At 40.8% G+C, this 25,092-nt stretch overlaps 4 protein-coding genes across 9 annotated transcripts in view; 3 read left to right on the top strand and 1 right to left on the bottom strand.

The window, feature by feature from the left end:
• Positions 1–1,976: 1,976 nt before the first annotated feature.
• rnf207a (ring finger protein 207a) lies at positions 1,977–19,374 on the bottom strand. 2 transcript variants are annotated; one of them, XM_044024882.1, is made up of 18 exons: positions 19,329–19,374; positions 18,752–18,942; positions 13,034–13,166; positions 12,638–12,782; positions 12,355–12,436; positions 12,191–12,266; positions 11,822–11,947; positions 11,130–11,176; positions 10,014–10,086; positions 9,369–9,437; positions 9,160–9,228; positions 8,185–8,291; positions 5,183–5,360; positions 4,634–4,819; positions 4,336–4,387; positions 4,142–4,259; positions 3,424–3,516; positions 1,977–2,713 (listed from the first exon to the last, which is right to left on the bottom strand). In XM_044024882.1, the coding sequence occupies exons 2-18, from the start codon at positions 18,940–18,942 to the stop codon at positions 2,569–2,571; spliced, it is 1,890 nt and encodes a 629-aa protein (XP_043880817.1). In that variant the 5' UTR covers positions 19,329–19,374; the 3' UTR covers positions 1,977–2,568. The 2 variants fall into 2 exon arrangements, with proteins under 2 accessions (XP_043880817.1, XP_043880818.1); XM_044024883.1 differs by lacking the exon at positions 19,329–19,374 and adding an exon at positions 19,168–19,306.
• Positions 13,863–15,639, top strand: zpr1 (ZPR1 zinc finger). Its single transcript, XM_044024884.1, has one exon. It carries the CDS (start codon positions 14,023–14,025, stop codon positions 15,388–15,390), a length of 1,368 nt encoding a protein of 455 aa, XP_043880819.1. The 5' UTR covers positions 13,863–14,022; the 3' UTR covers positions 15,391–15,639.
• Positions 19,375–20,410: 1,036 nt separating the features above from the next.
• rpl22 (ribosomal protein L22) lies at positions 20,411–22,936 on the top strand. Its single transcript, XM_044023056.1, has 4 exons — positions 20,411–20,495; positions 20,844–20,954; positions 21,324–21,448; positions 22,752–22,936. The coding sequence occupies exons 1-4, from the start codon at positions 20,484–20,486 to the stop codon at positions 22,891–22,893; spliced, it is 390 nt and encodes a 129-aa protein (XP_043878991.1). The 5' UTR covers positions 20,411–20,483; the 3' UTR covers positions 22,894–22,936.
• Positions 22,937–24,471: 1,535 nt separating this feature from the next.
• The window catches only part of chd5 (chromodomain helicase DNA binding protein 5), a 32,605-nt gene continuing 31,984 nt past the window's right edge, over positions 24,472–25,092 (top strand). For all 5 annotated transcript variants that reach the window (XM_044023943.1, XM_044023940.1, XM_044023941.1 and 2 more), the window contains exon 1: positions 24,472–24,676. In XM_044023943.1, coding sequence (XP_043879878.1) covers positions 24,610–24,676 — 67 coding nt within the window. In that variant the 5' untranslated portion in view covers positions 24,472–24,609. The remainder of the gene's footprint in view (positions 24,677–25,092) is intronic.

The following is a 25,092-nucleotide window of genomic DNA, read 5'->3' as shown; positions in this document are numbered from 1 at the left end:
TGAAAATGTCAGCAAAACTAATTAGGAACATAAAACATTAGATTCTACATGACTCATTCATTCATTCATATTAAAATATTCATACTATTATCTTCAAAAGCAACCCCTCTACATCTGTTATCATTTTTCTTTCTTTCATAAGATGAGATGATGTTAATATAAGGTATTTTTATTATTATTTTTATAATAATAAAGCCTGAGCACTCTCATTTTCACATATCAGGTTTGCTTATTCTTAAGAATTATAAGCTTTTTTTTCTCCTTTGGATGCAGCAGGACATTTTGAGACGCCCTGTCTCCACCAGCTGAGTTCCTGTTGTGTCCTCTTGTCTCGTAAATGCAGTCATGGTTGAAGCTTTTTGACAAATAATCATCTCCACCACCTGCTCCAAGCAAGACTGTTGAGAGAAATCTTACAAATCCTACTTATTTCTGGGGAGAAACCTCCCCCAGCATTTACAGCTTTTAGTTATGAAGATTATAATCACATCCTCATTAAATAACCATTTGTGGGTTTTTATCTCAATCTGCTCTATTTGGTCTCATTGTATTCTTTTTAATGTTGTACTTTTTCCCGCTCAATGACCCAGTTTTTTTCATGGGGATCATAAAACATTAATTTTATCTATAACTCCCCCTCCTTCTATCTTTAATGTTTTGTTTTCACAATTACGTAACGAGGAAGACTTTAGTGGAGGCAGAACTCATGAGTCCTCTGTGGGTGTCTCCTCTGACAACTGCTGTAAAAAAGTGAAATGAGCAAAGGTGTGTGTCTACTATTAATTATTAAATACCTGTTTCAAAATAGCGTGATGGATGGATGTGTGGATGTTTCTAAAGAGAAAAAAAAGAAAATACTGAAATAACCTTCAGAGTTTTATTTTCCCTGCAGCAGTAGCTGAGGCCGCTCAGCAGAGAGGGCGAATAATCAACAGTGAACATGGACCTGGTCGTTCGATGAGTGCAGATGATGAATGACCACGGGGAGATGGTACAGGACCAGAGCACAGGCACAGCCATTTGTTACTCTGCTGTCACAAATGTATTTTTAATGAATGTGCACCTTTAACTTCCTCTGCAGAGCAGGAGTGTTCCTTGAGGCCACCATGACCCCAATATTCCCATTGAAGAAGTGGCTCCGAGCAAACCCACTTTAGCTCCTGAAGCGGAATGTAAATAACCTTCCCCTCCTGTTTGCTGGAGCCATCAGTCTCGCTCCTCATTATTTCATCCTTACCTGTGTCGAGGCGCGGGGTCGTTTCTGTCCCTGAGCTGGTACAGCGTGTGGGGAGGTTTCACCTTGATGAGCTCCTGTGTTCTCAGCATTGGTGTTTGGGAAAGATGTTTTTATAAACGCTCCTTCACAAATGTCACCTGGACTGAGGGCAAATATCTTCATGTTCCTCGTCTTACCACTTTAAACGTGGGATTTGGGCTGTATGAATACAATTGATTTGATTTTGTTTTAACATACTTGTACTAGGTTTGGTGTTAAAAGGTCTAGTACGGACACGTGGACCAGGCACCATTTTACAGTCTCCCTATCCCTCTATCTATCTAAGATATCAAAGTGTCCTTTATCTAATGAACTAAGTGACATCGAAGATCTACAAAGCCACGTTCCTTCTCTTGCAAGAATATTAAATGAAAGGCTTAACTAATCATTTAAACTAACCCAATACTGGCTCCTACATACAGGGAAGACTGGAGGAGGAAAGTTACCTGCTTTTCCTGCAGGTCAAATGCCCTAAAGCATGTTGCAGACACCAGCATGTGATGAAGAAGGGCAAACTAGGAGGAATATATTTCCTGCAGCAGTGCATGGCACCCATGGTCAAATCAAATATTGACAATGAGTGTGGAGTCTATGGGGAAGGGCAGCCCTATAACATTCACACACATCTGAAAATCCATTCCCCTCCCCATATTTTGCATGTAGATGAAGAAAATGCAAGAAGAAAACCACACTGTAGAAATGACCGTAAAAGGTTGTTTTTTTTATTTTGGGTGAGACTAATGCATGAGATGATACACATCAATATGTGACCTTTGCTGACAGCGTCAATGACAAACACATCTGCGCCTTCACACTAGTTCCACGATCTTCTCCCACAGTCTAGGTCGTTTATCATCGGCCTCCAAAAAATGTTTTATGCAACACAAAGATACTGCAAAAAAAACAAAAAAAACAATCCCTACACACACTGTAGATAAAAAGACGATCTTCCGCACCCTCGGCATACTCATCATTTTAACAGTCATAGCACAGACATGCAGTCCAGACAAGGTAAATCTTTATGATGCTGTCATCTCTGTCCACCTGGAACAAGGAGGCTTTTCCTGTGAGGCTCTGAGAGCTGTGACCTTTGACCTGCATGTATGTATGTCTCTTCATGAGCTCAATGTGGAGCTGTTGACAGCTCCCTGCTCATGAGAAAATGTCATTTACAGCGTGTGGACAGGTGAATGAGTCACATACCATCCTGGGCTTGTTATAACTGAATTGGAGGCACATTGCTCCACAGGGTAAAGGAAAGGAAGAAGGAAAGACATCAAATGAAAGCGTGATTATGAAGGCATCTCACTGTGGCCGGACGCCTCCGTTGATCCCCTCTGTCGGCTCGGATGATCCGTTTTGACGCAGCTCTCTCCAGATTCGAGGATCAGTGGGCGGTTGTTCTTGTCTTGCTCTGCGACACGGGTCTGGTTGTCACTGTTGATACAAAAGAAACAAGGCACATACAGTGTCGTGCACAGGCATCAGTTTCTAGTTTGATTCCAAAGCCCTGCTACAGTGTAGAAATAAGATCTGGGGTATTCATTTCATTCAAGTGTTAATTATCAAGTATACATTTCCAGACTACTTTAACGAGCAGTTTAATTTTAAGTTAAAATAATTTCTTCAAAAATGTATTATCTTATCTGTACTATCACGTTTGCCAGTTACACAGACAAATATAAAACGTTATCTTCTCTGTTTTCTGCTCACTCCTCTGTGGATTACTTCAGTGGCGTACAGTTCAGTTTTATAATAGTATTATTACAGCTTCAGGTTTTTGTTTTTTTGAGCTATGATAATCCATTCCCTCTTCTTTACTTGAAAACTGTAAGGAGATTTTGAAAACTTGAATAACATGTGGTTAAGTTCCCTCCCAACAAATGTCATGATAAGGGGTGTTAAGAATTTATTTCACATAACTTAATGGGGGAATAAGGTTTTGCAGTGCATCACAAGACTTGTAGCTGAAGTACATGACATCAAAACCCTCCTCTCTTTACAGAAGATAAAATAAACGGGTGCATTTTCAATGTTGCCATAAAATCTTTCCCGCACTGTGTAGGTTTTTTTTTTAAAAACAACATAGAACAGTTGATAACATGAGGCTTTACATAGAGACAAACTGCAGTGGCAGGTATTTGTACCTGTTGTGACTCTCCTTTGTTAATGAGCTGTCTTCATAGATTTTTAACATTGTTTCTGTGCGGTCGTCATGGTGCTCTTTAGGCTCCTGAAACCTGGAAAAGAAATGTATATACAGTATATACAGAGGCTATAAGAATGGGCAATATAGAGTGTCTTATATCCTTTTTATCAGCACAACCTTGACAATCTGATGATTTTTTTTTCATTTTCACCAACTATAAAAAACACGAAGTACTCAAAATGTTATAGTCAAATATTATTTGCGGAATTTGGAAATACGGCACATGTCTATTGGCTTATTGGTCTATTCTGTGACTTCTGCACAATTATTGCTACTCTATAACACTACTAAAAGTACGATATAATATTGATCATAACTTTGACTCAACAACACATAAGAAGACAAAAAAAACATTTTGTAAAGCCTGAATATGTGACCTATAAACACATATTTTTGAGTGCATAAGCATGATCCAAAACTCACTAAATTGGAAATTGGAGGGGCAAACGAAATGAAAAAAAAAACAAAAAACATTTGTTTTTGTTTTTTATGTGTTTGACGTACATGAACGGAAATTGGAACGTGCATTAATTTTGTGGTGCTGTGTCAATTTGAATTTCCTCACAAAATATACATCTTATTTGTTAACACTGTACATGTACATTCGTTAAAAAGAGTGCAACTGACATAAGACACACACACACACATGCATGTACCTGGGCTCGAGTCTCTCTTTGACCTTGGCGATGGACATGATGTAGGGGCTGATCTGCCTGGTGATGGTGGTTAGGTAGAAGTTCTCCTGTTTCAGCTGCATCAGGTCCAGCAGCTGAGCTACACTCAGACCACAGAGAAGATTTCATTACAGAAAATGAGCAGGAAATGAGTTTTGTTACTGTTAAAGACAAACCTTCATAGATCTCCTGCTCATTAGTAACCCTCTGGAACGTCTCGTCCCACACCTGTGTGCAAAATGAAGTAAATGAGGTGAAAATCATGAAAGTTTTCACATAACATGAACTGCAATCGGACGACTCACGGGATGCTTTGACATTTGACTGCTTTTTCATTTTTCCCCCCTAGTCTCCCTCTGCATTCTTAGCGGCCCATAGCAATGCATGACAACTAGCTTGTTAGTGTGAGGCTGAGCTTACTGACAGAGGACAAATGGAGAAGCTTGTATGTACAAAAGGTAAAACCTGACACACCTCTTCAAACATGACTCTCATAGTTTCCACAGTGGAATACTGGGAAGTTATCTGGCTGTCAATGCACAGTGACCTGTCCAGGATCTCGCCCATTTTATCCGTGTTGATGATGGAGTGGTGCTTGGTCAGATCTCGGTGCAGCTCCTGGACCTGGTCCTTCAAATTCTGAATATCTGTCTGGAGAGTCTATAAACGCACATGCACACACACACACACACACACACACACACAGTGTTTTTTTTTTTTTTTAAGTGTTTTAGAGGTTTGATGGTTGTACCGATGTCAGGTGAAATCCACCCCACTGTGGACAGGCCCGAGGTCTGTTGTGAATCCAAAACAGTTATAGTCCAAATATTGATCCAATATTGGTCCATGGACATGAAACTAATCTCTTCTATCTTTTCTTATACTGACACTAAATGACTATTAAAAAGAACAAATAATGACGTGATCTGTAACTGGTTCTATAGGGACATGGAAAATAAGCATCTTTAAACTCCTTCTCTTCACACTCTCTTCACAACAGTGTTGCTGACACACAGTGCTCACCCTGTAGCTGTTCTCATAGTTACGACAGTGCTCAGTGAACGGCGTTTCCCTGCCCTCAGCCAGGAGAACCTTGGTGCAGATGTTGCGGTGTGACGTCATCCTTCGCCCTAATACAGATTCCAGGGGCATTTCACTGAGAGAGGGGGAACGGCAGGACATGGACAGAGGCGACTGGAGCCTGAGGAGAGGGAAATAATCATTTTATTTTCACGTTATTAACAGTGTCTCTACTGTTTGATGATTTAAAAAAGAAAATTGCATTACACTATCTGCAGCTGAGCTTTGGCTGTTTAACGTTCACATTTCATATTAAATAAACTGAACCCGATTATTACATTAGATTATTGTATTATTATAATGGTCAATAACACTGGGGCTGACATCGCCTTCTCCATTCAGCTGAGCTCAGTGCTGTATAGTGTTAGTGATATGACCTAACAGTCATTCTCCATGGAGCAATTAAACATGTATATTGCTGGTTTCTGTTATAGAACGCCATTAGCGTACCGTTTAAAAGATATACAAGCACTTTGTGTACTTCCCAAATTTCAATCAGAAATACATTATACTTCAGCTTAGTATAAACCCATCAAAACAATTCTAAAGCAACTTTCTCAGTCAGCAAACCTAATGTTGATTAACACAATAACGTCTGGGTTCTGCTGCTTGACCCTGAGCTGTTAAGATGCAATTTAAATGCTTAATTTCAGAGTTTCCATCTCACCATAATGTGCATTTGTTTACATTTCTCAAAATCATTCTGCTAATTTAATTTCCTACATATTTATATTCAAACCCACCATGGTGCGTGGTAGAGCGTGCTCCTTGCATACCGAGTCCTTCGCAGTGGCCACATGTTTGACTACTACTTGACGGTTTTGTTGAATGTCTCGCCCTCACTCTCATGTCATCATGAGAATCATTACAATCTCTCATGTCAATGGAGGCGATACATTTACTCTTCAATCAAAGCAAATCAATCTTTTCTTAAAGAGAGTAAATAAGAAAATAAAAAAGTTTTCTCTCTGTGTCATGTGCCTGCAGAAAATCACCTCCCCATCACTGTCAAGAAAGTATGTGTCTACCTCGTAATGGTTCACACCATTAGATAAACTCCCATTTATTTGGGTTCCACAGCAGTTTTCACAGAGACATGACTGCATCTCTTTCCTCTTGAGTGCTGTCTTCCGTCCATGCTGAGTGTCCCCTGCACTCCCAGTTTAAGACTGTGCCTCTACTAAAAGCAGCAGTATCGTCTAAGTGAAGGAACATGTCTGTGCACAACTTCTATTGTGTAAAATTATGATGGATTATGGTCCAATCAATCCCCTTCATCCCTTTCATACAGCTTCTGAGGATGTGTCAGACACTACAACAACAACAACAACACATTGAGTCGTGCTGCTGAGTAACAGGCTTCACCATGTGGGCGGCATGCTGCACAGCCATTAGGTGAAGAAAAGCCCGTTCCCTCCTCCTGAACTGAATCGTGTGGACTGGTGATGATTTGGAGTCAAGCAACTTTCCTTGAGTGTTAGAAGCCAAATCACGACTCTGCCTTTAAATGCCACACGTCAGTCCATGAAACTAATATTAATTGAAACTTCACCACGATCATGAATATTTCAAGACATGCAACTGGATAAGCTAAATTTCTAAGTCACAAGCCACATACTTAGGATGAGACCCAACTGTAGAGAGACTGCAGTGATTTAAAAATATGCATGCACTTACCTCTGGTAGTCTTACTCCAGCCTTTAGGACCTGCCTAAAACATGTATCCCCTCTGTCTGCTGCTACACAAACCCTCACATACTGTACACACACACACACACCCACACCCACACGTCTTCCTCTGACATCCCCAGCCTCTGTCCTCCCACCGATGACGCCGATTAAAGTCTTGGCCTATGCTACAGCAGTGACATCAGCGGCCTGGAACAAAGCGGCGCAACAGCTCCACATGAATCCCAGAGAGTTCTGTGAAATTATGATAAAAATAGTGCCAGCTGGCCATGCCGACCACCAATCCATGTCCACTAACACTAAACAAGTGCACTGACACTAAACAAGTCAGAAAGAGAGTCGTCAGCGTGCAGGCAATCATGGGTGATGACATGGAAAATACGCTGGTCCATGGAGGACATATACTGTACAGTACTGTGCAAAAGTTGTAGTTTTAAGAATGTTATAATGATCAGACAGTATAATTTACTGGAACACATCCAGAAAATACACATAAAATGTGACCTAAACTTACACTTGAACTATTAGAACAGGTTTATTCAAGACATGCTTGAGCATTTCATACTCTGACAGTTTGGTCGTATAAAAGACTAACTTTCAGTCTCATTTTTCCAATCAAAATGCCCATGATCACAGTATTTGACAGACATAAAAACAACAAAGCTGGTGGTGCCCTGAGACTATTGTATGCCGAGAGAGCAGAAAGCAAATCCTTTGTTGTGATAGGTATAAAATAATCTATTCAGTTAAAAGACTAATTGGCAGATGTTCCGGTTTCCCAGGTGACAAGAAGAATCACACCGTAAGTCGATGTAAGACAGGAAAACAGTTGTGTCCGGTAACTGTGACCACGTACACCTGCACTTCTCCATCCATCTCCACAGTGTTATCCCTTATGTTTCAGCAGCTCTCCATTACAGGATTACCTTCTGCCCTGCACCGGTACAACAAGGTGACTTACATAAACATTTCAGTGAACAGAGCTTGTACCACACACACACACAATAACTGCCATAGCAGGACTCAGTGTGGCGCCTCCGTTCCTCTCGCTGCAGTCATCGCTGCCTATCATCTGTAGTTCCAAACCATTTGGGGATTTCGACTTTGGATGCTTTGCAAGTGTGAAAGGTTCCGCAAAGGCTTTTTACTTCTTTGAATGTAGCCATGGTGATATTTTAGGTGGTAAACACAGAGTGTAGAGGAAGGGATCGATTAGTCACTATCCCTGATATGTGGCAGCAGGTGAACTACATTACCTTGTTGCAGCACTTGTAGATCCAGCGACAGAGGGAGGGCAGCGCTGTCCCAGCAGCAGTAAAGGCTCCAGACAGCGAGCAAACTCACTTCTGTAGTCTGTGTTGATCTGAAGGCAGGCACACAGACAGACCAGGTCATTTAGTCTTGTATGACTTTGACAATTGTATGATGGGGCACATGGCGGTGAAGTGGCTAGCACTGTTGCCTTACAGCAGAAAGACCAGGGTTTGTGACCTGTTTTGACCATTGAGTTTGCATGTGTGGGTAAAAAAATCAAATAAAATGGCAGTTTGGCTGTGCTGTGGGTATTTGTCGAATATGTGCATATGTGTGTGTTATGAAATCGGCTAATGTTAAGGTATATTCACTGACTTCTTGCCACATTTGTGTCCTGACAGACAGCAAAATAAATGGTAAATGGTCTGTATTTATGGAGCATCAGCATGAAGACTAGCGGAGCTGGGAATCAAACCCACAACCTTCCAGTTGAAAGACGACTCACTCTATGACTGAGCTACTGAGATATCAAATGCAATGGACTTTGTGCTTGAATTTTAAATCATTATTACAAATGTTAAGGATTATATAAATGTACACGTTGGCAAAATGTGCAACCAAGTCAAATTTTTGACTTATTTTAATATGGACTTCATGTTTAAATAAATAGATGTTGTGAACATCACTAACATCGTCTGGTATCTTTATTTATTTACTGATGATTTTTTATTTATTTATATACTATAGTAACACAGACATACACAGCTCATATGGATTTTTCCCCACTTCACGCTCTGTGTCTATGTATAATATTCTGTCCCCTGGCTTATTCTGGCACACTCACTACATCACAGCGGTGTAAACTAATGTGTGTTGTTTCTTATAAACAGACAAATAAATCAAAGAGCATGGTCGGTAGAGCCACAGACAATGATCTACTGTGAATGACACTGTTGGTGTCACACTTTTCCACTCACTTTGCTGCTCTGCACCGGTTTGAGGCGATGTGGAAGCTTGACGATCCTCTTCAGTCGCTCCATTAGTTGCTGTGTAAGCAAAAACACCCGCAGTTCTGTTCTCTGGAATCTTATTAGAACTACTGATAATCAATTTTCATCCTTCTGATATCCAAATATTTGTGACATGACACATTCTCAGTTTATGTTCATTTCCCCTGGTTACTCACGTAGCCCATGTCCAAAAACTCAAACTTGTTCGCTGAGCTGAGGAAGGCTGAGCAGGTGACCAGGTGAACCTGAAAACATCAGAGGTTAAAGGTTAACAACCAGGAGGATGACATTAAATAGTTTGAAATCGTATTCCACTGCTGACTGCACAAAAGTAAACAAATAATAATAAAAAAGGTTTTCTGTAACTTTATAGAAAAAAAAATTCAAACTATTGCTTTTATGTGGTTACTTGTAATATTTAAGATTAAGATTTGACTTTAAAAAATGTGTATAATGAGCTCATAAAATACATATGCACCTCAGCCTGGATGAGATTTACAAGTTAATCTCTACAAGTTAAAATTTTATATAAAAAATAGAAAATACACACAAATTAATAGAAGAGTATTAGAGCTGCTGTAAATCTAAATCCTTTAATTGAAATCTGTTAAAGGAGTTTAATATTCTGACAGTTATCTGTGTTCTACTCAGTGACATGAATCTCATAAATTCAGGAAAAAAACAAACCAAATATAGTATCAACAATTAGTATATTTTGTTTATCATATTGTATCTTTACAATATAGGGAATTGAAAGGGAGACATTTGAAACACATCAGAGGCAGTTGATTTGTCTGATCATTATAATGCACTTTCTTTACCTGTAAAGTCGGTAACAGGGCAGTGAGATGTGAGAGTTGCTCCTTCAGAGCTCTCTCCTTCTCCTCATGTTGACTGCAAACAAACAAACAAACAAACAAATGAACATGTAACACTGCACCTTGACGTCCAATATATGCAGAGGGGGGGTCAGATCAGGAGGCGCGACCACAGACTACATAGTTCATATTTCCAGAAGCTAATCTATCTGTCTTCTCCTGTAACACACACACACAGACACAGGGCCGTGCATACACAGAGCTGGACATAAATAGCCTTTAAATCCTTCCGGGAACCCATCCACTGGATGGCTTCCAGGCAGTGGAGAGAGAGCGAAAGATGGAATGGCAAAAAAAAAAAAAACCCTCATTAAAGATCCCCACAGAGGGAAACCCAATACACACTCTCGCATGCACACATGGAGCACATGATGGAAAAGAAAAGTGCCCCGTAAACAGTTATTGTCCATTCCTTGCATGTGAGATTATTGTTCTTAGGAAGAGGGAGTTTTATAAGACTCTTCCACTACTTGTCCTGATTTGGAACTTTTTGTTGTTGTTGATTTGTTTATCCTTTTAGATACACTCCTACCTAGTCGAACAAGGCTTGTTACAACACGAGTGGATCCTGCAAGAGATAAAGATTCTGCTTGTTTATCTGTGGACCTTTCAGTTTGTTTTCAAATGTGTTTGAGAAACAGCACAGATCTCAGTTTCTTTCTCCTGAGAAAGTCTGTCATTTATATACTGTATATAGTTGTATAGCAACATTTTTCAGCTGACTTCACTTTTATCGATTGGACACGTGCACACACACACACACACACACACACACAGAATTGCTTGAAAAGTGTAATCCCACTGAAGTGTTTTTAATTCAGCCTTGTGCTTTGTTGTAATGAAAATGTGTTTTCGGGAAAGGAGGGAGATTATTTCAGAGGACGCAGGGCGCTGCTATTCATCACCCCGAGTACAATGCAGCATGATAAAAAAAGGGGGGGGGAATGTGTGAAGTGACCCAGTGACAGCAGAATAATAGCATTCAATTTAGCAAACATTGAGACATGAGCTTCCTGGCAATAAAAGAACTGCCACTCTTTATACATCATTTCATTTTACCTCTGAGCTGCTTTCAGCAGAATCTTCTTCCTCTCTGCTAGTTTTTCCTGTTAGATGAGAAATGGAGAAAACAGACTCTTTTATTCCTCACGCTGCTGTGAAAATGGCCTTGAGCTCTTACTGCCTACTGGATTTTCAAGACTGTGTGGAAAAAGAAATTAGGTGTAAATGACAGAATGTGTTCTCCTTTACTGTTCACAATGCAAAGAATATAATAGTCCTCCTTCACCAGAAGGTAAACAGAGACATCCAGTGGCTCAGCAGTGGTAGTGGAGTCACAGGGAGCACAATATTTTCAGGCTGAGTCAAGGCAACAATATGCATAATATATATAGATCTACAGCTCCAAAAAAGCACATTATAAAAGTACTGTTATAGTAGTGAATTTCCACATTAACGGAACAAACAAACTAAAGGGAAACAGTAATCTTGGTGTAAGGTGGACAACACTGGTGCCAATCTCAGATGACATAGGGCGAAATGCGGGGTCACCAGTCCGTCACAGGGACACAAAAGACAGACAACCATCCACACTCACACCTACGGTAAATTTAAAGTGTCAAATTTACCTAATCCACAAATTTGCATGCTTTTGGACTGTGGGAGGATCTATGGACGGGTAGGATGGTTGTGCTTTCGGAGCCATTTAAACAACAACACATGTATGTATCAAATCAGAATCATGACACAACCTGCAAGCTGTTGAAGAGACTGCAGATTGCGTTCTCCTCCTCTTCCACGTTCAGACACACTTCTCCAATCATTGATCTGAGCAGAAGGATCGCCTCTCGTGCTGAAGTCTGCAGCTCCTTCACCACCTGCAGAGGGACGCTTATGTCAGAGGTCACTGTACGTTCATCAGTACACTGCTTTACATGACAGCCTCTGCTAGAACTTAGAAAGATCAAGAGACAGATCGAGGATAAGTTGACCCGAGTTAATTAGGTAAAGGTAAAGTTTACTGAAAACTAATAACTATTCAAAATAACATTTGATGAGCCAAATAAAGTTTAAAGTGCCATGGATATGAATATGTAAACAAACAGACGGGACTCTCTCACCAGCACAGCCTGGTCCAGCATCTCACATCCTTGCACATAAGCCGTTTCAATATCCATGCAGTGTGTCCGACTCTCCCTGCGATAAACACACATTTCATTTAATGTGGAGGAGAGGAGAGGAGAGGAGAGGAGAGGAGAGGAGAGGAGGGAGGAGATACACTTACACTTGCATGTCTCTGAAGCACTTGATACAGAGCATAGACTTATTCTCTGTTGAGAAGAGGATGTAGGGCTCCTTGTGAAGAGCTGTAGAGACACAGTTAATGCATGTTGGATGATAAAAGTATGCCTATCCACCATCTGTGATTTTGTGTGAGACATGTAGCCCGAGAGATTCATGCACACAACAAGTGGGACTACACCAGGTTATGAGCAACATTCTTCCTCAGTGGTGTAATAAAGGCTGGTTGGCCTGTGATTCTTGCAGGAGTTACAATTGGCACTCACGGCACTTCCTGTGTTTGGCTTTAGTGCGTTGGGCCAAGGAAACAATGTCATGGTGGGAAAACATCCTGGCCTTGTGAGTCAGCTCCCTGCAGGCGCCACACAGTGGCTGGCTGCAAGTATTGCAGAAATACATCATCCCTGTGTCCTGTGCAGGAAGATCGAAGACATGTCTCATTTCTCTACAAATTAAAATGTGTCACCAATTACTCTTATGCTTTCTCCACTGTGTGTATTTTACTTGATTTTACAGAGTCTACTTGTTTTATCCAGTTTCAAACATTTAAAGCCTTTTGTAACATGTTTGTTTCTTGGTCAAGCTTTCACAGATTTCACAAATTATATTTCTGTGTCATGCCTATGTGTGCTTGTTTTTTATTATCTCATACTATTCCTCACATTTTTGTTACATTCCTGTTCACAATTGGCACACGGGACTGTTTCCTCAGTGTCTGCATTATTGTCAACAAGGAACTTCAGCAGTCGGTCCTCTGGTGGCAGAGCATTGATCCCCTTCACCGTGGATGGATATCTGTGGGAAAGGACACAGATCTCAGACATCTTTTTGCAACAATTACAGATAATCATGATCTTTGACTCAAAATAGTGACACACTGAAGTGAAGAGAAAAGGTTTGTGCCCATGATATATAAAATCAAAGGCAATTGGCACATGTGCACATTAAAAATACACAATAATATGCAATCAAAACCTTTAAAGACCGCCACAAAATGATAATCCAAATCCAGCAACAGAGACATATGCTTCCAAAGAAAATGTATTGCATAAATAATGACAGATGTTTATTTTCACAGAGTAAATTAACAAAAACACATGCATGATATGTTTATTGTTGCATGTCAAATCAAATCAAATATTTGTCATTGCTGCCACAGGAACATTTCTTGTGACAACTCCAGAACATAACACAGTGAGACAGAGGTGGCCAAATAAAGGACATACATTCACTGAATAAAAATCACAGAATAAAAGATAAAAATAAATCAATAAAGCTGTCCTAAGTAGTATTGCACATAAATGTAGGCGTTTACGTTGGTTGTAATATAAGCATTAATGCCTTCATCTTCACATTGACACTGAAATCATTGAATCTCCCCAAAGCGTTGTATTTTTAACATTGATGTGTGTGCAGAAGGAACTGTGCAGTCCTCCAACAACACTGGGGGCAGCAGCGTCATCCTTGACCCGCCCTGTCTCAGTCGTCGACGAAGAAGAAACGCGGAAGTGTTTGGACGACGAAAGCAAACGCGTGCAGTTGTGTGTGTGTTATCTAGAACCTTCCAGCGTTACACGCCTTTGAACTTGACGCAACAGCGAGTGGGGACGAGTATTCCGTCGAAGTGGAAAGACGAGCCGACGTGTAAACAATGTCTGTTATTTCGGAGGAGAATGTTCGAGGTGGCGGCGTGTTCAAGGATATCGACGCCGACGACGAGGACGGGCAGCCCACTGAGATCGAGAGTCTGTGTATGAACTGTTACAAGAACGGTACAACCCGTCTGCTCCTGACCAGAATACCCTTCTTTAAAGAGGTAATCGTCAGCTCGTTCAGCTGTGGTCACTGCAGCTGGTCCAACACTGAGATCCAGTCTGCAGGCAGGATTCAGGACCAGGGCATTTGTTACACGCTCAAAGTTAAATCTAAACAGGATTTGAACCGGGAGGTTGTGAAAGCAGACAGTGCGACTACCAGGATCCCTGAGCTGGATTTTGAGATCCCTCCCTTCACCCAGAAAGGCTCACTGTCCACTATCGAGGGCCTTTTAGACCGAGCAGTTGCAGGGCTGGAGCAAGAACAGCCTGTCAGACGAGCAGCTCAACCTGAAGTAGCCGAGAAGATAGATGAATTCATTAAGAAGCTGATGAAGTTAAAAGATGTGGAGAGTGAATTCACTCTGGTGATTGAGGATCCATCTGGCAACAGTTTTGTGGAAAATCCATTAGCTCCTCAGAAAGATGAGGCGCTCACTGTGTCTCAGTTCAAGCGGAGCATCCAGCAGGAAAAACAGCTGGGAATCAGAGATGACGATGATGATGATGAAAAGGATGAAGAACCAGCAGGCAATAACTTGGAGGCCATGAGAAATGAGGTTTTGGTTTTCAAAACTAACTGCCCAGAATGCAATGCGCCAACCTCAACAAATATGAAGCTTGTCCAGATCCCTCACTTCAAGGAGGTGGTCATCATGGCCACCAACTGTGACAGCTGTGGCCACCGAACCAATGAGGTGAAATCAGGTGGTGCCACAGAGGAGCTAGGCACCAAGATCACTCTACACATCACTGACCCTTCAGACATGACCCGTGACCTGCTGAAGTCAGAGACCTGCTCCGTTCTCATCCCGGAGCTGGAGTTTGAGCTGGGAATGGCAGCTCTTGGTGGGAAGTTCACCACCCTGGAGGGGCTGTTGCAAGATATCAAAGACCTGATTGTCTCCAAAAACCCCTTCATCTGCGGTGACAGCCACAACAAAGAGCAGGTGAATAAGCTGAAAGAGTTTGGAAAGAAGATAGACAATATTATGGCAGGACAAATGGCTGTCCATTTCATCCTGGACGACCCAGTGGGGAACAGCTACCTACAGAATGTGTACGCCCCAGACCCCGATCCTGAGATGACTGTGGAGAAGTACACCCGCACATTTGAACAGAATGAAGACCTCGGTCTGAATGACATGAAGACCGAGGGATATCAAGAGGAAAACTTAACTACCAGCACCAGCTTAAAGGACTGAATCAGTTGATTGATCCATATTTTTTGTCGTTTTCATCTTAAGTTAATCATGGCTAAATACTTGTTTCCATCAGTGTTTTAATTGGAGGAATTCTTTAGTTTCCCGTAAAGTAAAAATAAGACACACAATTTAATTTGTATAATATCACAGGTATAATGTAAAGCTGGTGTGTATTGCGTTTTTGTAAAATTCCACAAGATGGCGCTCTTAACTATTGATTAAAAGATTTTTTTCTGTCAGTGGACCACACACTCTGTGACCAAGTGATCTGTTCATACACCTGCAAGCATGAGATTATCTAAATAAAATAACTCAATTGCTATTTTAGCAGTGATCTTTGATTTGGCAGATGCTGAAAGGCGGCAGATGGGGGTTCCTGTTGTATTTACATTGAAATACATATTTTCTGCTCTAATCTTCATAATTAATCTGAAGAACAGCCAAAACTTCAACCATACTATGAACTAAATCCCTATACAGTGGGAGTGCTTGTGTAGATATACAGGGTAATTTCATGTCAGTGTAAAGTCTGGACTGCAGTTTCTGATTCTTGACAATATTGAAAGTAAAATATAATAAAATGTTCACTAACAGTTTAACTTAATATAGCAATTTTAAACAATTGACAAAAAAATTAAATAGTGGATTAACACTGGAAAAATAACCAGTAATGCCATTTAAAAAAAGATAAAAGTCAGAATTAAAGTGTACTAATAATAAAAGTTCAAGAAAATTAAATTTTCAGCAGTAGCATGTATGAGATAAATTATTAAAATAATACACATTCACATACATATTTTAAAATTATTAAATTACCTAAAATGATCAACATTTTCAGCTAAGCTCAAGTTCCAGAGACTGGAAACATAATCATGGATGCTTCTTCAGGCTCCATATTTTATCTATTCAGATTTTATGTCCAAAATCCAAAGATGTTTATTTAACAAGTACAATGGAGAACATATATTTACTTTTGGTACATAAGAAACTAAGAAAAATATCAAGATATGTTCTGACTTATTTTCTCTCAATCACATTGTGTTGTGATTTAAATATCGTGGTGCCTTATTTGTTTTCGTCTTTGTGATTCAGTTTTATTGTTGTAACTCCCTCACCCTCCCCTGCTGTGTTTGTTTTATCTGGTTTTCATAGCAACATGGATCTATTGTGTTCTACTAATAGCAGAGTAGTGCATTCCTAGATTACATGGTTCTTGAACGAGCAGCTGTTGGCGGGCTGTTGCTGCTGATGGAAATAGGAGCAGCCAGGCAGTAGGCCTGAGCCAAGACAACTGGGGTCAGCCATTGTCTCTGCCCACTGGGTTATTTTCATACAAAAATCACTGATAAGTCATTTTATTCCATTTTATTCTGCTGTTCCTCACCAGAGGTGAACGTGAAGTAGTTATGAGGTAGATGGAACGGGGAAGTCACCTCATCATTTTGTTTAAGAAGTAATAATAATAATAATAATAAAAAAAAACAGCTTGTATTTTACTTTGAAAATGTGATAGATTAAAACACATTCTCAGAAAAAAACAAGTGTTGTAGAAAAAAAGTCAAGACCGATCAATCTGCTTATCAGGGAAGCTGTGAACAACTGAGAAGGGTGTTTTCATTATCTGATCTAGGGATATAGCAACTTTTGGGGCCACATGGTGAAGCAGTAGCTAGCACTGTTGCCTATCAGCAAAAAGACCTGGTTCGTGACCTGGTCTGACTGAGGGCCTGGTGTTTGCATGTTCTCCCTGTGTGTATAGGTTTCATCTGGATTCTCCGGTTTCCTCCCACAGTCCAAAAACACGCAGAGGTCAGTTAATTGACTGCTGGTGACCTGTGCAGGGTGTAGCGATTGCCACAGCCAAAACTTCAACCGTACTATGAACTAAATCACTCTACAGTGGGAGTGCTCGCATAGATATACAGGGTCATTTAATGCGAACCCTCTTGTGGGGATTCAAGCTATAGAAAATGAGTTATTGTGTATATTTTTTCCAAATTAATCAAGTTCTGTGATTTCAGCTTCTCAAATATGAATATTTCTGATTTCCTTGCTTCTCTTTCAAAGTAATCTGAATAAATTTGGTTCTGTTTAACAATTTTCTAATATTCTATCAACCAAACAGCTGGTTGATTAATCCAGAAAATAATTTGGAAAAAACATTGTCTGACACAGTACTTTATGTATATCACTTCACATCTGAGGGACATACAACCCTGTGTGTTTGCTGGCAGACAGTGAATACTACAAACCTGAATGTGGCTGTATAATCACGAGTCTTTCCTTAATAAGGGATGAAATGGATTGGTATCATGTGACTGCTTGTGATCGCCCTAAGCTGCTGGCACTGGCGGCAAATGCCAGTAAGCTTTGTTTGTTGTGTGACTGGTCTTTGCAGAAATTGCTGGCTCTGCTGGCGGGTTAAATCAGAGACTGGGATGACCCTGCAGCTGTTTGAGCTTCTCAGTCCTGCTCTACCTACACCGGGCCAGCGATGGGTCAGTGCACTGGCATGAACCCCCACTGAAACCAATGGGATTCTCCTTAAATCTACTGCATGAATGAAACCAATCCACTAATCAACTTGAGGAACTCCAAAACTGAGGCACGTGGGAAAGATTTGGTGTCTCATATGGCAAATTATAGCCTCCACGGGGTTTGCTCGACCACAGCACAAGCTATGTCTCCTTCCCACCACAGTCAGTCCTTGACTTTTGGCCTCCATTTCTTTCAGGACCACAGCTGACATTAAGGCTTACATAACTTATTCAGACACCAAAACATTGTGTTGAGTATTAATTTGGTATTTTATTTCTTAAAATAATAGTACAATTGTGGTTGAAGCAATATAACATGCTTTTTGGTATGTACCTTATTGTTAAGGTCACAGTTTAGAAAACATTGAATCATAGAGTGGATCTAACTGACACTGTTTAGAAATTAAAGACCTTTCCATTAATAAACTGCTGCCGTAGCCATTCTGCTTTAATGTTTGATGTGTTGTGTATTCAGAGATGGTCTTCTGCATACCTTGTTTGTAATAAGTGGTTATTTGAGTCACTGCTGGGAGCTGACCCCTGCTTAAACTGCTGCTCACTGGATATTTCCTCTTTTTCCAGACCATTCTCTTTAACCTCATGGTTGTGCATGAGAAGCAACCACATTCAAAATCCCTTAAATCACCTTTTTTCACCATTCAGATGCTTGGTTTGAACTTGACCAAAATGCATTGAGTTGCTGCCATTAATTCCAATGAGATACTGTATTTGCATGAAAATACAGTTGTACCTAACAAAGTGGCTGGCAAGAGTGTGTGTGCAACTAAATGGCTCCTTATGAAACCCACAGTGCTATCTCTTACCCACAGAGGGGGCAGCTGAGACGGCTGTCACTCGTTCGGCCTCGCAGGCATCGAGCACAGAAGATGTGGTAACAGTCCAACAGACATGGTGACTGGTACTGCTCGTGACACAGGTGACAAACTAGAGGGTGGACGTTTGTGCAATCCACGTTACACTGATAATCCAAACTGTTGAAGATTCCTCCCGCCATCTGTAATGGAAGAGCAATGAAAGAGTCTGAGTGTGTCACATCAAGAGGCCACATAACCACATCACCTACCAAAAAAGCCTGAGCATGTGTTACAGTATTGAATTACAGTCTACATTTTCCACTTATTATAAGAGCGGCCGAGTCAACTGTGACTTAAAACACAGATGAAGACAGTCAGATTATAATCAAAGTAAACAGGAGGATCTTTTAATCTCATATATTTACCTTGTCAGATGTGTGATAAGAGCATGGAACTTCAGTAAATAAAAACAATCCACAGGTGGCAAGACAATAACATCAAAGACATCATCAACAAAAGCAAAACTGCATATACCTCTCACACACGCTACTGTAAATGAACAAAGCAACGAGAGCCACTGTCTTACCTTTCACTGGTGCTATCAGCTACCCCCAGCAGGAATGACAGCAATGCAGAAACTCTTCAATAGTGGGCTGAAGGGGTCCCTCTGCCAGGCAGCTGACAGCACCCACCTAATGCCAGCCCCCACGTGTCACTAGAGTGCAAAGGGGAAATTTAATATTGGTGTCTCATAGTTTTCTTTATTACCGTAGATAAACTTGTCCTATTTCTAATGCCACACTGTTTATTATGCCTTGAGTATTGAACCAGGGGGAATGAAACAAAGGGAACATTATTGGGCATCCTACAATACAAACAGAAATACTTTTTTGCTTATCATGAAAATAAATTATGACATATACAGTATAGTCAGTCAGTCATCATCTACCGCTTTATCCTCCACCAGAGGGTCGCGGGGGGTGCTGTGCCAATCTCAGCTACATCGGGCGATAGGCGGGGTACACCCTGGACAGTTCGCCAGTCCATCGCAGGGCCACACACAACTAGAGACAAACAACCATTCACTCTCACACTCACTCCTATGGTCAATTTAGAGTGTCCAATTCACCTAATCCCCACATTGCATGTTTTTGGACTGTGGGAGGAAGCCGGAGAACCCGGAGAGAACCCACGCACACACGGGGAGAACATGCAAACTCCATGCAGAAAGGCCCTTGTTCCAACTGGGGCTCGAACCTGGGTCTTCTCGCTGCAAGGTGAGAGTGCTAACCACTACACCACCGTGTGATCCCATATACAGTATAATATGACATAAATTATATTCATTTTACTCGTTAAGCTTATACAGTGGGTCTCAAATAACTAAAAAAAAAGAGGTCATATTTTTTGTAACAATGAGTTTGAAGAAAACATTTAATAAGAGCAACTAAGCTTGCTTAATTTATCAGTTTACCCCTGGTTGATAAATTGCAGGCTGGGCAGAAGTAGATAATGTAAATATTGAAATTGTTAGTGATGTATTTATGACGCTGTGAGATATTTTCTGTGTTTAAAAAATATATTACAAGTGGCTGAATGACACTTGTCCACAGAGACACAACTGCACAGGGATTTCTTAATCAATCCCAGACGACTCGATGAGAATGCGATCGATTGTGCAGCGGGGTATTATATTTCCTGCGCAACCTTTCCCCCTTCCTTTTTGCTGAATGTGTCAGCCATGGCCCCGATTGTGAGTACAGAAATGGTCAAAAAAAACGCACATTAACGCTGTAATTCCGCTTCACTTTGACTCTGACAGAAGTGTACATGTGTTATGATTATAAATGTATGTGACAGTGACAGTTTAAGTTCCTTATTCAGATATGTTTACGGCGTCGGTGCACACCACGTTGGGCTAACGTTTAGTGCTAACGTTAGCTCGCAGCAGTTAATGCGAGCCATCTGGCGCAGTGTGTAAAACTATCTTAAATGCATCAGAACTCTACTTCTTGACATGGTTTGAATTTTAGCTGCGTAACAATACGTGTGTGTAAGTGTGTGTGTGGGTGTAAATAACGTTTGTGTAAATGTTTTCCAGAAAAAGCAGGTGGTCAGGAAACAAGGTGGTAAGAGGAAGAAGCAAATCCTGAAGTTTACCCTGGACTGCACTCATCCTGTTGAAGATGGCATCATGGATGCTGCCAACTTTGTGAGTAGATCAATTCAGACACGTTGTGACGGTCGAGAGTTTGAGCTTTTCATCTCACTTAAATGTTAGACCCACAGAAACAAGAGAGTGGTTTATAATGCATGATTTGAACCCTAGAAGAACATAAACGCTGTGCTTCAGTGTATATTTATTTATGTAAAGTCCTATTGTCATTCCTATATACAACATGATGATATGTTGCAGCCCTAATGCCATGTAATACCAGTGCTGTTTACAGTGGATTCTAACAAGATGTCACCTCACCTGTCAGTTACTTTTAGAAACCGTTCTGCGTTTTAAACCCAATTATGTTCATGATTACGAATGTCAAAAATGCCATTACGTGTGTTGTGTCCTCTGCACTTACAGGAGCAGTTCCTGCAGGAGCGCATCAAGGTGAATGGCAAAGCCGGGAACCTTGGTGGTGGTGTGGTGTCCATTGAGAGGAGCAAGAGCAAAATTGCTGTGAACTCAGAGGTTCCCTTCTCAAAGAGGTATAAAATATACTTGTATACAGTTACCCTGTGTATTACTCATGCACTTATTGCATGTCTTTCAGAGATGCTAAGCAGTATGTTTTTACATGAAATAATGCAAAAGGATAATGTGTAATTCTATCAATAAATTTAGAGGGCGACAAAATGATAAGACGCCAAACAAATTCAGGTTTATTTGCTGTAATAAAATGTATTGAGTACTCCTTAGCCTTGCTAAATACAGATGTGGCTGTATAAGGTTTGATGTAATGGAGAATTTTTGTTCAGCCATTTTCTCACAGTCTCATTTTCACTTACTATGTGGTGACTGGTGGACACCAAGCAAAGTGGGTAGTCACTACTTTTTAAATGTGTTTGTTCCTGTTTGACAGACACACACATTGACATTAGACACATCTGTACAGTTAAACTTGTTATAAATATAATTTTGTTCTTGCAAACAGAAATGTCATTGTGGATTTGTGTTCAGGGTTAGCCTGAGACGGTTACAAATGGTCACAGGATGACAAATGTTTAACCATGCACAGTGACATTTGGTTGTAGCTGGCTGGTTCAAGCATTTCCTGAATGATGTGTTTTTTTTTATTGAAGATGAGCAGGAGATGTGTTCGTGATTTGTGTCACTGTTTATTATCTGGATCAGAATACGTACTGGTCAGTCTGTGGCTCACGCAGGACAGATTCCACACGGTACCGAACAGCCACATATACTAACTAGCATGAAGGCTAGTTAGCCCACTAGCTTACTGACGATGTGCATCTTGTCCATATATGGACATTTTTAGCACTTCATCATGCAGCAACCCACTTGTAACACCTGTTGTTACTTGTGGCATTTATCTTCTACCTTCTAAGAGAGCGCAACCTAGAGCCATACTTTCCCCAAATACAGCAATCCCCATAAATGGCATCAGTACTATATTATGGTAAGTGGAATAACACACAATACAAACTTTGTTACTTATGTTCATGTCAGGTCTGAACAGCCACACTTTGTGCTGTCCACATGTTATTAGATCACCCAGGACAGATGTTAATATCAAGATTTAATGGGGTCTTAGATGGACCACTTCTTCTTAAGAAAAATAACAGATGTTGGTAATGTAGTCTGAACAGGGTCTGTCATCATATTATTAGAATATGGTAACATACAGTGTGGTATTTCTGGCTCTATACAAGATGGTTTTACTGTATTATTGAATGGTCATACCTCAATTTTGTACACACTATTCATTGTATACATTAACTACCTTTTAGGCACAAAGGTTGTGCTAACTCTGTCTTCTCCCCTGTTTTTCAGGTACTTGAAGTATCTGACAAAGAAGTATCTGAAAAAGAACAACCTCAGGGACTGGTTGAGGGTTGTGGCCAACACCAAGGAGAGCTATGAGCTGCGCTACTTCCAGATCAACCAGGATGAAGAGGAGGAGGAGGAAGATTAAACCTGACACCACTTTTAATAAAATATCCAAAGCGAGTGTAAAACTGTGTCTCTCCCTCATTTTTTCTTTTAGTATTTAATCTTCCTCAAAGAGAGTCTCTCATTTGAGAGCCTTGCATTAAAGCAGTGGCTCTCAATTACTTTCTGTCATGCCCCCCGAGGACACCACTGTGTGTGTTGTCCCGCGCTGCCTCTGATGGTACACTATTTGAGAAGTACTGCTAAAAGAGAGCCTCTCAGCCTTCATTTGTCTCTCTGTATTAAAAATGACTTCATTGTGCAACAAAAAGACCCAATGTGTAAAAATTAGTGACATCTACTGGTGAGACTAAATTCTCACAAATGGTGGATTCCACTCCCCCTTTCTTTCTCAAGTATGTTGGGAAGCTTGGTTTCCCTTCGCATACCACAAAAGATAGTGTTCCTCTGACCAGTAAGCTTCCACTTCTCAATGCACAGTGCATGCTCTGGCTGGTTTGGGTGTAAGATGATAGCCTCCCTGAAGCAGGGCCCTTAAATAAAACACACAAAAGACTAATTCTATGGCGATCACTGCTGAACAGTTTGTATTTTATATGGGTAATTTATTCATGTTCTCTCTGTAAACCTTATAAAACCGCACCATAATGTTCCTCTCTGGACCTTTAATGTTGTATATTTAGCTGTTTAACAGTTTGTTTATATACATGATACCTACTATCAAATTGACTATTCTAATCATATGGACCTGTGGATTGAGATTAAGTAAATTACTAAAGGGAATATAAAAAAGAAATGGGCTTAATTAAAATCAATTATATGGATGCAGTTTTAGCAGATGACGGTTGAAACCTGAGTGGAGTGTGTGCAGTGGATGTTCACTTTCTGTCTTAGGTTTGTGTGTTTAGTGATAAACAGAGTGGAGATGAAACTGTGGGGCATCACTGCGCTGCAGACAGCTGTGTTGGTAACCTTGACAACAGTGAGACCGCTGGCAGTCAGTGCTCCTCTCAGCATGAGGTCATTAGTGCGCGCGTGTTTGTCTGGAAAAGGCGGAAGTTTGCGAAATTAATAAAGAAAAATTCCATTGTAGTAACTGATGTCTGAGACTGCAGGCATCGACTTAATGTGAGGGTTAATTGAATGTATAAAAAAAGAATATGTTTCACTTAATCATTAAAAAAAAGGCACTTCTCCCGCCTGCTGAGAGAGTAAAGGCGGTGAATGAGGAGTGGAAGCAGCAGAAGTTTGTCTTCTTTCTCTGGAAGCAAACGGCCAGCGACAGCATCAGCAGCGGCGAGAGATACCCGCTTATTATCGGCTGCACACTTCCATACCACACGCTGCGATTATTACTAATATTTTTTGAGCACTACTAGTTGAAGTTGTAACCAGGGGAGCATGACTAACTAGTTGTGGGTGAAATTATGGGATGCATCGTCATGGCAACAGACCAGACGTCACAATCTGGGCATGTGTGTTCCATTTTTGTCTTTCTTATTTTTCAGACTGGAGGACCTGGATAGAGATCAGTGGAATAAAAATATATTCAAATTATTGTTATTATTATTATTTTGCTAATCCTGGAGAAGAGGACATTTTTAAAATTTCTTTTTTGTAAATTGAGCGACGAATAGATTTGTTTTTGGTTGAAGAAAGAGGCTGAGCTGCGGCGTGTGGAGGGTTAACTTTCAGTATCCTCAGTCTAAAAGGGGGTTTGGGGGGCTATGAGCTAAAGATGCCGGGGTCGCTGAGTAATGAAGACGAGGGACAGGACGACATGGATTTTGAAGACGACATGCCAGGTGAGGGAAAGAGGGGGGGGGAGGCGGGGTGTCCTTCACATTATTTCTGCGCCGCTACGCCTTGAATGCGGGGAAAAGGGCTTGTCCTGCGTTCCTGAGAGCAGAGAGGAGGTGGAGGAGCAGGAGGAGAAAGAAGAGGAGGAGGGGTGGGGTGCAGTAAGCAGAGTCATGCTATTATTTTCTGCACGACCCAGTGTCCTAAAGGTGGGAACAGGTTATTTGATTATCGTGACTGTCCTCACGTGCCTGGTTTGGGTGCAGGATGAAGAAGAGGAAAGCCACTGCATGGCTTCTGTGGGCTGTTTGTACGTCTTTCACTGGCTTGCATGTGCGTGTACAAGTGAATGCTTTTATCTCCAAGTCCAAAAACACAACTCTGGGGTCAGACAGATGTTTTAAACCATGACACTCCTGAG

This window comes from Solea senegalensis, linkage group LG4, assembly GCF_019176455.1.
Source record: "Solea senegalensis isolate Sse05_10M linkage group LG4, IFAPA_SoseM_1, whole genome shotgun sequence".
NCBI lineage: Eukaryota > Metazoa > Chordata > Actinopteri > Pleuronectiformes > Soleidae > Solea > Solea senegalensis.
Note: the sequence above shows the minus strand (reverse complement) of the source record. Positions and strands in the feature narration are given on the sequence as shown.

Coding starts and splice junctions, on each gene's coding strand:
- rnf207a (XM_044024882.1), bottom strand. CDS start 18,942: ATGGCGGGAGGAATCTTCAACAGTTTGGATTATCAGTGTAACGTGGAT. Junction 12,783..13,033: donor AACAGGAATGTAACAAAAAT/GTGAGGAATAGT, acceptor CTTCCTGCACAG/GACACAGGGATGATGTATTT. Junction 5,361..8,184: donor TCTACAAGTGCTGCAACAAG/GTAATGTAGTTC, acceptor CCCTCTCCTCAG/GCTCCAGTCGCCTCTGTCCA.
- zpr1 (XM_044024884.1), top strand. CDS start 14,023: ATGTCTGTTATTTCGGAGGAGAATGTTCGAGGTGGCGGCGTGTTCAAG.
- rpl22 (XM_044023056.1), top strand. Junction 20,955..21,323: donor TCATGGATGCTGCCAACTTT/GTGAGTAGATCA, acceptor CTGCACTTACAG/GAGCAGTTCCTGCAGGAGCG. Junction 21,449..22,751: donor GAGGTTCCCTTCTCAAAGAG/GTATAAAATATA, acceptor CCTGTTTTTCAG/GTACTTGAAGTATCTGACAA.